This window comes from Zosterops lateralis (assembly GCF_965231275.1).
Source record: "Zosterops lateralis genome assembly, chromosome: 2".
NCBI lineage: Eukaryota > Metazoa > Chordata > Aves > Passeriformes > Zosteropidae > Zosterops > Zosterops lateralis.
In genome coordinates this window covers 60,767,889-60,780,556 of record NC_139763.1, presented here as the reverse complement: position 1 = coordinate 60,780,556, position 12,668 = coordinate 60,767,889, and the positions used below count along the sequence as shown (strand labels likewise).

The 12,668-nt window shown below is 34.9% G+C and overlaps 1 protein-coding gene across 1 annotated transcript in view; it reads left to right on the top strand.

The window, feature by feature from the left end:
* Positions 1 to 12,668, top strand: part of VWA8 (von Willebrand factor A domain containing 8) — a 177,731-nt gene that overhangs the window by 35,954 nt on the left and 129,109 nt on the right. Inside the window, exons 5-12 of the mRNA XM_083854746.1 lie at positions 226 to 393; positions 2,264 to 2,428; positions 2,825 to 2,874; positions 3,196 to 3,304; positions 6,109 to 6,213; positions 7,747 to 7,878; positions 9,291 to 9,425; positions 9,506 to 9,583. Coding sequence (XP_083710872.1) covers positions 226 to 393; positions 2,264 to 2,428; positions 2,825 to 2,874; positions 3,196 to 3,304; positions 6,109 to 6,213; positions 7,747 to 7,878; positions 9,291 to 9,425; positions 9,506 to 9,583 — 942 coding nt within the window. The remainder of the gene's footprint in view (positions 1 to 225; positions 394 to 2,263; positions 2,429 to 2,824; positions 2,875 to 3,195; positions 3,305 to 6,108; positions 6,214 to 7,746; positions 7,879 to 9,290; positions 9,426 to 9,505; positions 9,584 to 12,668) is intronic.

The following is a 12,668-nucleotide window of genomic DNA, read 5'->3' as shown; positions in this document are numbered from 1 at the left end:
AGGGAGTAAAACTCCAGCTCATGAATGTGTAGCACTGTTAAAGGTGGTCAGATGTCACCCCTTCCTGATCACTACTGATATGAGTCGTGTTGATTCTTACAGAAATAAATGTTGTTTTGGGAAGGTTCTTGGAAGAACTTGGAGGTTCTTTTTCAGCAGGATTGAATTAATTATGCAAAGTTTATTTCTATTAAAATGTTGTGGGGCTTTATTTTTTTTTTTAAGTGTGCAGTTCGTGCAGCTACTGAAGGCAGAATCCTTATTCTGGAGGGCTTGGAGAAGGCTGAGCGGAATGTCCTGCCAGTGTTAAACAATTTGCTGGAGAATAGGGAAATGCAGCTTGAAGATGGTCGTTTTCTCATGTCTGCAGATCGCTATGACAAACTTTTGCAGGTATGGAAATGCTATTTGGATTTTCTTTCTTTATTTTCCCCTCCTCATCTTGGTAGTGCTGGAATATTATTGTGAAGGGGAGAGTACTTAGGAGTCAAATGGGAGAAATCTCACCAAGGTTTCACCTTTTTTTTCATTTCTATGTTGTCTACTAGTCCATGTTAGACTTGTATGAAGCCTGTATGTTTCTAAAATGGGAAAACCACAATGTGAGAATAACTAAAATGTCCTTGTGAAAAGATGTTTAAGTTGAAATTGTTGCCATGAAGTTTAGATAATGCTTCAGCATGGCATTAGCCTTGTTGCTAAGCTTTTAAAATATTAGGATACCAAAAGAGTGAGGTCAAGATGAGTATCTCTGTGTTCAGTCACTATATTGGTGCTGTTTTGCCTTTAATTTACAGAAGTGTATGTAAACAGCAATCTAAAGTATAGAAAATGGTTAGAGGCTTTTCCTTAGAGAGGAAATGGGATTTTAGTGTCTGTTGTCATTATGACTTAAGCCATTTTCATTTCTTTGGGCTTTGAGTCCCACTGCTTGGGTGGATACTCTTCAGGCTTTTTTTTGACAGTTTCAGTAGTACTCTGCATCTCTGCTTCCATGTACTGTAGTTTCCAGTCACATACCTGTCAGTCTGACACCTGCTTGCTCACCTGCTTGCTTATGTTTCTCTTTCTCACCTGCAGTTAGGTGCAGAGTTCAAACCCATGTGGCACAGCTAGGAAATTTGCAATAAGCCTTCAGTCACTGATCTCAATTGTATGAAGTTGCCAGCTGTGCTGAAGTACCATAGTGAATTTCTGAAAATATATAATTATTTCCTATGCCTTTCATCTGTGCTTAAAATTCTTCTGATCCATGCCTTTTCAAAAAAAATCTGTGATATTTAATTATTAGACACAGTTACTGGAAGCATTATTATATTTCAAAAACAAGCTTTTAAAATGTAATTGTATTTAAAGAATTAAGATGAGAATTCAAACTTAGGTTTGGTTGTAAAGCATCTCTCTTCCTTTTAAACACTTTTCTAATGATTAAATATTTCAAAACAAGTGCCTCAGGCACACTGATAATAGTATATGAATTAAATCTCTTGCTACAATACTAAATCTAATTTTGTTGCTTTGTTGTTTGAGGACTGCTGTATTATATAAACTAATGTTCAATTTTGCTTCTCCTGTGTGAATAATTACGGTGCATTTAGGTCTGAAGGAAATGTATTCATATATAGTTTCAGGGAGGACTTTAATGTGATGTGGATAGAGAGCATTTTTGTATGTGAAGAATCCTTTGCTTGACCTAATACAACATTTAATGTCCTCATGAAGGAGACTAGTTCTGTATTATTTCATATAATAAAGTTGTGAATGAAGCTTCTGAAACGGAGATTTTAGTTGCCTTTACACTTACAAGAGAGGGAAAAAAAGAGAAAAAACCTTGTTCATAGTAACACACTTTTAATGTTTTAGAATAAAATATATTTTGTGTAAAGAACAGTTTATTTTCTGTTCTTTATAAAGAGAGTGTTGTATTTGTACGTTTTCACAAGATGTAATGTAAGGTAACATCACAACAGGCACTATCATATCTAGGGATTTTGGTCAGAATACTACAGGTCTGAAAGTTATACCTAATTAATTATTTTTTCTATGTTTGTTTTGGAAAAACTTGTTTTTATCATCTACAGATTTGACCAGTTCAAGTCTTTCCAGTCATTCTGCATGAAAGACAAGAACATTTGAGAACATTATCACATTTAGGCTGAAGGACTGGGGCTTATAGTTGAGCTGCATCTTAGTCATCATAGGTTTTTAATGACACAGTGTGGGGTTTTTTTTTCTTCCTGATGCTTTGTTTTAATTTATTTAGGAACATACAAAATCAGAGTTAGATGCATGGAAGATTGTTCGGGTTAGTGAAGATTTTCGAGTGATAGCCTTGGGCCTGCCAGTACCTAAATACTCTGGTAACCCTTTGGATCCTCCCCTTCGCTCTCGATTTCAAGCTAGAGATGTTTTTCATCTGCCCTTTAAGGTGAGTGTGGTAGCAGAAGACTGGATAGTTTATATTGAGTAGAGATAATATTCTGATGTTATGTTTTACTTACCTCACCTCTGAAGAGAGTTCTTGGGTAAAAAATTTACCTTAAAAGTGCATTTTTCTTATTTTCATATTACATAATAAATTCCTGACATGCAGTCTTAGAGTTGCCATGGAATGCCGTAGCAGAAAAGTAACTTCCATAACACAGGCCTAAAAGAAAGAATTTGATCTTTTTAAAAAATTCGTAGATAAAATTAATTCTGTGTCAAGGAGCGATTAGAATCCTTATGTTTAAATTAGAGAGAAAGATAGAAAATGCTTCATATCATGGCCTGTGACCCACAGTATGATGCCAAAATTAATTTACTCTTTATGTTTTATTTCCAGGACCATCTTCAGCTATTATATTCAATTGGATCAAACATTTCCACAGAGAGGTAATTTTTCATAATTAAAAAAACCAAAATTGAATGAAGAAGCTATGTCCTTTCAGAATTCCATGCTATTTTTGTGTCTTTATCACTGCATAGAGACCAGAAGTGAAGAAATTTATAATACATTTTGGCATATGCTTGCACAGCTTTTTGTACGCAGCCTTCATATAATGAATCCTTAGTCCTTTAGAACTTCGGTCACACCTTACTTTTGTGCACTCAGAAGTAATTTCAGCATCTTTTACTATATTTAACTTTTTATGCTTTAGTATTTTAAATGAGGATAGCATGTATAAAACTCTGTAATTACTTTTTCATATGCAGGATTTCTCAGCTCCTGTCTTTTGCTACAACTCTCTGCTCTCAAGAATCTTCTACATTGGGACTTCCAGATTTTCCTTTAGACAGCTTATCTGCTGCAGTTCAGATTTTGGTATGTGCATTCACGTGCTGTGAAACTGTATGTGTTTAAAATTTCTCAGAACTAGATCTGCTTTATTCATGTTGTTAGAAGATTAACATGAATATTTTAAAAAAAACCTGAAAAAACTAGGAATAGTTTGATAGAGAAAAGTCTCAGTCAGATACCTCTGGATAATACTTTAACCAAACATATAGCATAATACTGAAGAACAAAGTATGGTATGACATAAGATCTGTGTTGTTACTAAATATATCTTAGCGCTCAATTTATTATTTTTCCTCCGTCTGGTAAATCACCTTGCCTGACTTCAGGCCATCTACAGTTTAACTGATGGCACTGAGGTAGTGAGTGGAGAGAAATAAAAAACACAACTTAAAAGTGCTTTGGATTTAAATTTATACATGTAAATCAGATTGATTGCATTACAAAGACACCTCTTACTCTCCACAGACACCTTAAAGGACACAAAGGAAATGTGGCATAGGAAACAGTTAAATTATGTAAGATGAAGCATACATTAGGTCTTTGGGCTGACTGGTGGATTTAGAATAAACAGAAATAGAGGATCATGTGAAGATGCAGACTGTGCACACTCAAATATGCAGTGCTTCCTGACAGCTAAGTCCAGAGGGAAATAGGAATTGTACATCTGTGGAGTTCACAGTGACAGGCCAGGCAGGTCAGGACTGAAACTGAGTCAGCTGAGTCACTAAAGGTGAGTCTGAAATCTTTCAGCTGTCCTGGATAGTCCTTTGTTCCTTGGACTTTATAATTACATGGAAAAAAAGTCAAAGACAACATGGAAGGTGCCTCCTGAAGGAAGTCAAGGACATGAGATCTGTATAAAGAGAGAGGGGTCGGTGCCCTTTGCATGCAGGAAGGTATCATCAACCCAGGAGGGTAAAATACCAGGAGAGTTTCTCAGACCCACTTTCCGAGTTGCAGGTGTCTGTAGAAGGAACTCTGGATAGTTCTCTCATTTGCAGTCATTTTATCTATGGTACTGCTCAGCAGCAGATCACTTCCTACATATTTTATTGGATTGTATACATTAAAGCATGTAATTTACTTGTGTAACTGTGGTGCTCAATTCCCTCAGTTGTGCTGAATTTGTTTTCTGAATTAGGGGTCCTACATTAGATATTAGGAAGTGATGAAAATTCAAGTTTAGTGAAATGAAGTAGTGTTTGGAAGGCTTTGGAAAAAAATACTGTTGGATTTTGACACAAATTGCAACTTTTTATTCCTTGAGGTGCGAAGTGAAAAATTATTTTTAAATGAAAGCTAGATGGCTTTCAGAGTAACAGAAGGAGAGTGAGCCCTAAGCTATTATCTAAACTATCGAGTGAAGGAAGCGTTTTATTTTACATTAGAGAATGTGAAGTGTTATCATTGTGTGACAGTGTCTTTTTTAAGTAAATGGAAGCTGTTTCTTTTAGAATTAGTTTTAATCACTTGAATTTCTAAGCTGTACTCAGTGATTTCGAGCTACATCATTTTTCCTGTGTGTGCTGGGTCAGTGCCATACTCTGCTTCTAATGTAGTTAGTCTAACTGTTTAAAAGTGGAGAGACTGCATTATGATGAGTGTTTCTTATCTTCTGTCATAGAGTCACACATTCCCAAAACATAATTTCTCAGTTTGAGAACTCCTGCGTGACAAAAGGGAAAGTTTTTTTAGGGTCTTGTTCTGGAGAGGCTTATTTTATACATTCCATTGTAATTATTACTAATTTGAGATAATGTGGGAAAATTACATGGTATGTCTTATATATGGATGGAGAGCTTTTAAAATGCAATAAAGGGTTCCCTGATCCTTGAAGCTGTACATTTACTATACTGCAATAAATGGTTTATTTTTACTGATTTTTTAAAAATGTGGAACATTATAAATAGTGTTACTGCTTATAAACTGAATGACATATTTCATAAAATATGTGTCTTCTGGCTTCATTTCCAAGGAACTCTTCTTTCAGTTGTGTGGTTATGTAAATCCAAGTATGTAACTGAAAATCAGTTAATTTTATTTGAATTGTTTTATTTGCTTTGATGAAGGCTTAAAAAGACAGTGCCAGTCAAATGACTGTTTTCAACTAGTGTTACACACAAGTAGTCCTGAAAAATTTGCAAGTCATTTTTGGAGCAAACAATTGATACTTAATCAATTAACTTAGAGAGTTTGAAACACTTTTTTTCTGCTAGGCAAGGCCTTATGCATCGTAGTCATAAGGTCTTCAGTAGTCATCAATGTATTTCTCTTTGGTTGGGTATTTTTTCTGTAGGAAGTGCTAGCATACTTAGTTATTCTTTTCAAAACAAAATAGTTTTGATCAAACTGTTCAGAAGTTTCTGTGAACTGATTTGTTAAGTAGAATTGGTACAATATAATAGCATCAAAATTAAATACTATAAATTTCTCTGGATGTATAGGTCATTATTGAAATACAGATTACTTGTCACATGGTTTCTCTTCTAGTAGTACTGTGAAATTCATTTACCTATGATGGGATTTGTCTCTCTTGGCCATATTTATCTTTAAATATCTGAGCCAGTCACTGTAGCTTCCATTTATGCACAGGAAAGAAAATAATTTTTAGGATATAGTTCTTCTAATCTACTTTGGACATTTAAATTATAATGAATAATTACATATGAGAAGTGCCTGTTTTGACATCTAGTTAAATACTACTTGTATGGTCCTTTGTATATTGCCCTTACAGTCTTATTTTAAGTTCTAAGCTGTGCAGAATTTTGGGTTAATGGCTGATGACAGAATGAGCCAATTTTTTTTTTCTTTTTTAAAATTTGAATTAGGATTCCTTTCCAATGATGTCAGTCCAGCATATTATTGACCGGCTTTACCCCTATAATCTCTTCCTTGGAAAGGAGGGCAGGACTGCAGTCAAAGACATGTTAAAAGTAAGTATTGCTCAATATATCTGTATTATAATTCCAGGGAGTGATTCATTATGGCAGTAGTTCTCCTGAGTAATGGTATGTCCTGGTTTAGTGCAAATTTTGGGAAGAGACTTTGGAAGTGGTCTTTTCTAGAGTGCAAATTCAAGCGGCCCCTCCCCCCAACTGGTTCAGTCAGTAAACCTACTTCAAGAAAAGTGGAAAAAACTGTTTGTTTAACAAGCAAAGTATTCACAAACATGGAAAAATGAATAATATTAAACGAAGGAACCTCTCGTTGTTCTGAAGAGATGGCAAATTCAGAGAGAGAGTCCTTGTTGTGTGATGTGGCTCAGCTCACTCAGTCTCTTATCAGTCCCTCCAGCGCTGGAAAATGCCGCATCCCAGGCCCTGGTGGGCCACAGGTGTGAGCTCCTGGTGTTTTTCTGGGTTTTCAGTCCAGAGCAGGGATGAACAGCTCCAAGAAAAAGAAAAGCCATAGTCTGGGGAGCTTCTCTGCCTCAACTAGCTAAAAACTAACTGAAGGCAAAGAAGAGCTCTCTCCCACTGTCCATGCTGCAGACAGCACGCACCAAGAGAGTGAGGAATGCAGGGCAGTGAAAGTGAAGCTTCTGCACACACAAATTTCAAGCCAACGCTTCCCCTTCCCTTGGCTCTTGAATCTGGATTTAAAGGTGCAGAACTTATTTCTGTGCTAAACAGACGACTGGGAATACAATTCGGCATCATCATAAACTCACCCCAGGGCATGGTACTTAGTTATTTCTGTATAAAACCGGAAAACTTAGGTAAATTAAATGGCTACATTATTGCTGTTGTTTAAGGCTTTCATAGCGCTATTTTATAAAACCCTCATAAACTAGTCAATTTCATTATAGTGAAAGGTGAAACTCTTAGGATCTTTGGAATATTTAGACCTCAGTTAAAGACTACAGAAAAGTCCTCAATATGTAATAAGTGGTTAATTAATTTAAAAGTAGCTACTTGTATGGTTAAGGTAGTCAAATGCTTAAAAAATACTTCTGGCATTTGATGTTTAAGAGAAGAATCTAAAAAGATTGCAGATATCACAAGCGCAAAGTACATTCACTATGGCATGATTATAGATTGTATTAGTATCTGTATTTGGTCTGTGCTATTTTTTGTTGCTTGTCAGATTTGTTTTGTCGGTTTGTTCATGTTTAATGGTAGCTTACAAAGCCTATAATTATGATGCGTTAATTTTTCTTTTAAAACTTAAGCACAATGTCAGCCTTCTTTTAACTTTTTAATATGTTGTAGGAGTTACATATGTTGCATTAAAGCATTTTAACCAGCTCTTTCAGTCCTGAAAATTAGATATTATTTCTATATTCATATATATAGGCCATCAAGAATGTGAACTCAGGTGTCTGCACTAAAAGTTGAAGTAAATGGATTTAGGACTTCACAAGCAATTGATCATGAATATGCTTCTGGCATTATTTTAGAAGGAACAGTTTTAAAAACCAGAAAGTTGTATTTAATAATTAATTTCCTCCCTCCTGAATTTTACAGCGCTTTGAGCTTCAAGATTCAGAAAAGCACTTGTTTCGCAGGAAGATTACTAGAGTAGAAAGTGTACATGGAAACAAACCCTTCAAGGCTGATGTAACTGTCAAAATTGGTGAAAAAGAAGTGACATTCCAGGTATGAATTTATATATTCATCAAACTATAATATATTTTTAAAAATCACTGGCTTGTTTTCATCCCTTTTAGAATTTGACACACTTGATACTAACAGTTATTTGCACTGAACTTTTTTCTTTTTTTTTTCTTTTTTTTTTTCCTTTTTTTTTTTCTTTTTATTTTTTATTCCTTTTTTTTTTGTTGTTGTTGTTTTTTTTTTTTTTTTGGTAGAATAACACATGGTATTTATTGGAGACACATTTAGATACTGGCATGCTATTTTATGGATACACATGATAATATTTATAGATAAACTCATCATTTCCTTCATGTGAATCATTACAGTTTGGATGAAAAAAGTGTCTTTTAATTTCTTACTTTTGTTTTATTGGATTAGAATAGCAGAGTACTTATGATGCTCTTAATGCCTGCTTTCCCTTTTTCTTTTGGTAAAAACAATAGTCTGTCTTTGTTTACACTTCAAATAAAATCTAATGAGTGCTTGGTAATGTTCCGACACAGGATGTTGGGAAAATGGAACAAAGTAATCACATCAAATATGATTAGTTTGAGTTTCTTCCAATGAAGTTTATGACCTGCTAGGTGATGAAATAAGTTCTTAATCAGGAAACAGATGCTGATCTGAGAATTTGAAGTTTATGTTGAATTTGGAGAGTCTAGAGAGCCTGTAAAGAAGGTGAATTAGTGGGAGTCAGAGAGATTATAATAACATTGGTGAGAAATATCCTAAGAGAGTTTGTACCATGACAAAATCAAGAGGGGAATAACAGCAAATGGGAATTTTTCAGGAAGAGTTGAGTCTGTAGGAACTTGATACAATTCTTTTCTGAAGCAAAGATTTTTGTTTTTGTTTCACATATAGGTGATACATTCTGAAAGTACTTCTGCAGAATGTCTCTCTTAAGCTCTCTGAACAGCAGGGAATAAGAAGTTTGCAGATGAAACAGTTTCTAGGCTACAGCAGGAAGTGGAAATGTAGAGCAAGTGCCTTAACATGGTGAACTATTGAAACTCCCCAAAGTTCAGGTCAAAGTAGTTCCTTCAATTTTTCACAATACTAATTGCTCTGTCTCTTCTGTGTTGCTCTGATGAGCAGTGAATATCGGTAATTTCTTATTTGTCTCTTTCATGAAAAGCCTGAAGTTCTTTGCATACCCCAATGCTGTAATTGCGTAGATTCACATTTTAATTTTTTTTTTTTTTTTTTCCATGAAGAGTGGGTGAGGGAGTTTGTCTATTAGAAATTAGGTGGTTTAATTTTGTGACAGTAACAGTTTCAAGTTTGATGAATGACAGTTATCAGCAAAATATTAAAATAGGTTTCGACAACCATAACCTAGTTCACACGAAGCTTAGAGTTATCACAGTATGGCTTATTTAGCATTTTGATTTACTTTTTCTTTCTTATAGGTTCCAGCTGGAACTGGAATGTTAAAAAATCATTCTCGATCAGATACTTTCATAAGGACTTCCAGCCATGATCAACTGTTGGCAGAAATGATGCAATCCCATATGGTTAAAGACATGTGTTTAATTGGAGGAAAAGTAAGAATTTAAATTTCTATTCTCCCTTCTTTCCCATGACCTTTGGAATGTCATCTAATTAATATTTTTTAACTTTTTAGGGCTGTGGCAAAACAGTTATTGCAAAAGAATTTGCTGATATACTGGGATACAGCATAGAACCTATCATGCTATACCAGGTAAGGAAACTATCTGCTGATGATCATGCTTTAAATGTGATCTCAAATAGAAACTTTCTCACAGCACTAAAGGTGTTGGCTGTTTTTGCAAACCCCAAGCTCTATCAGGCATAAGAGCAATGTTATAGCCACTGGTCACTCAGTACTTGAAAGAATTGTCTGTCTTAGGTTGTAGTGCACTTTAAACCTCATGGCATAAGCTTAAAAATTACATGATGTAAAAGGAGAACAAATTAATTTGCTAGCTTTTCACTCAGAGATCACATGTGTAAGGTTTTCTCCATAACCCTGAGGAATGAAAGTGCTTAAATAAAATATGAAGTCAAGGGTCTCCTATGACCTTAGGAGTCGAAATACACCAAATATAACAGGATTTACAGTTCCAAGTGATAACTGGCAATGCTGCAGGAAAGCATTAGCATCAGATTTAGTGCAATATACTGGTCTCTTTCTTCGATCTCTTTTCTGCTTTAATTTTTTTCCCAGACAGCATGGAGACCTCCAAAGGAAGAAATGGCGGTGCCATCTGATTTGAAAGTGTATTGGCATGTGGGGAGAAACACTGACAGAGATGGGTGGTGAGGCTGAAGGGTTGAAAAAGTGAAAGGAAAATAGAAAAGAGAAATACTGATAATGATGATGAAAAAAAGTCCATTTTATGTTTTCCTGCACTGTTGAGAACCTCCCCAGACAGGATCCCACTGCTTTTCCTTCCCCCTCTGTGTGGCTTCAGCTGATAAGGGTGAAGACTTTGAAACTCTGTCTGCATAACTGCAGTCAGACGGGTGACTTCTGCCCTTTTCTTATGCTTTAACATGGCTGAGTGTGAGCAGATTTGGGTTCCAGGGCTACATATCCTCATTAGTGTTATGTCATGTTCATAATAATATTCCTGGATTCCCAGCACTGCCTACTATCTTTCGTATAGTGGCCTATTAAAATAGGTATATAGTTTTTGAGCCAGGTCTGTGTGTCCAGCTCTGCATACTTCTCTCTGTACTTGTCACTGTGAACATAGTTTTACATCATCTCAGAAAAATAACTTCTGCCACTTGACAAGCCTGCTTAAGGGCAAGCACACCCTGACTCTTGCAATTGCTGCACACAATATGATATTTAGTATTCACCAGCAAAATTAGATAATTATTTGCTTAAAAACATGGTCCTTGTTTCTCAACTTCCTACCTTTAATTAGTATGGCTTCAATGAATATGAGCAGAAGGCTTCATTTTTGGAGTCACATGAGCAGAGCTGACAATGGAACTATATATTTAGTAAGCATATTTATTTGAGAGGGATCTGTAATTCCTGTAAAAATAACATCTAGGAAAGGATTTGAGGTATTTCCCGCTGAAGTGAACCTTTTATTTGGTTTCACTAGGGTTTGATCAAGCTCAGAGGGCAAAGGGGTTTTATAGAAAGGCTTTTGATGATATCAAAACAGTATCAATAAAGTAAATAAATGACTGAGAGCTGCTTGTTCACTGTAAATTCCTGAGTAGTCAAGCCTAGGTAAGATCCGCATATGGATCTATACGTATAAATATTTCCTAATGTATAATGTGTTACATAAACTCAAAAGTTTTTACAAGCAGCAGTGTATAAAAATAGTATTGAATGTAGCTGAGCTATAAATAGAATTTCAGAATGCATTTGTTTTTCTTAAAATATATAACCTATCAGAGACTTTGCATAGCAAAGTGCTAGGATAATTTAAGGATTAAACAAATGTTAAATTCATACACTAATTCAGCAGTGAAGATTATGAAAAGTGTGATAGCATTTTTTTCTACTTTCATTCAAAAAAGTGTCTTCTGGGCTTTTTTTCAGAGAAGCATCATATTGTCCCAAATCCTTTTTTAAAATTAAGGAAGCTTTTCTTTGTTTTATGGTTCTTATTTACTTCATGATAATTTTTGCATGCACAAAATTGAGTAGAGAGACATTTACCAATAGCACCATTTCTCCTCAGGCTGGCTAAAGAAATTAATTCTTGGATTTTTTAAAATTATACGTGTGTGTATATATAGTCATAGTCTTTACTTTTAATATTTGTTTCATGTTCTTTGCAACTGAAATTGATTAATAGTGTGAAAAGGTCTATCTCTCTATATTGATTTCACAGAAAAAACAGCTCTAAAAGCTTTTATGTTGTGAAGTGAGAATCAAATTTACCTAAAGCAAACTTTTTGGAACATAGATCATCTTTTATACTAACAATTGGCTGAAAGAGCGGTTCCTGACTCATTTGTGATATCTGACACATTATTATATGGATTTCTCACTATATGCAGTTCCATGTAGGTAAATTGCTGAGAAAGGAAACTCACCCTGATTAGGAAAGGTTTGTTTTTAAGTTGTCTCTTAAAACAGTTAAGCAATAGCAAATGAGAAGCAGTAGCCAGCTAATGCTTTGTGGACTGTAACTAGGGAAATTTATTCCAAGTTGCTTAAAATAAAATATTTTCTCCCCCAGAATTTCAGAGGGGAAAAACAGTAACAGTCAAAGTGAAGTTATAACAATTTTCCAGCAACTTGCTCCTTTTCTTCCCTAGCAAAAGCAGTTTTGTAAGCACATCAGTAGTGTTTGTGTACTGTAATGTTTTTGTTTCTAGGACCTTTTTTTTTTTTTGCCTGACCTCATGATTTTTTTTTTAACCAAATTCTTCCATTTTTTTATTTGAGAAATACTAACAAATGATGAGTCCAAATTGGCACGAAAAGCAGGAAACATAGATTCTTCACCTCATAATTGCCAAGAACATGATTAGTACTACAAGCCATGAGAAATGGCTGGGTTGGAGGCTTGTGTTTGTGTAGCTGCTAGGGAGAGTGCAACAGGAGTTATCCTACTTGGTTTTTCTCCTAAACATTTTTTTTTTCCTGTGTACAAACTGCTATAGAAAATAAAAAACAAAATTTAAAACACATACATTATAATGACTGTTACAAATTAAAATAAGCTTTTTGTTTCATTACACAATATACTGTTGCCATTGCTTTGTCCCAAATAACAGGAATAATTAATTGTAATACTTCAGTTATCTCAACTCCAAAGGGAGGTCTATTTAGTGTTAGAGTATTA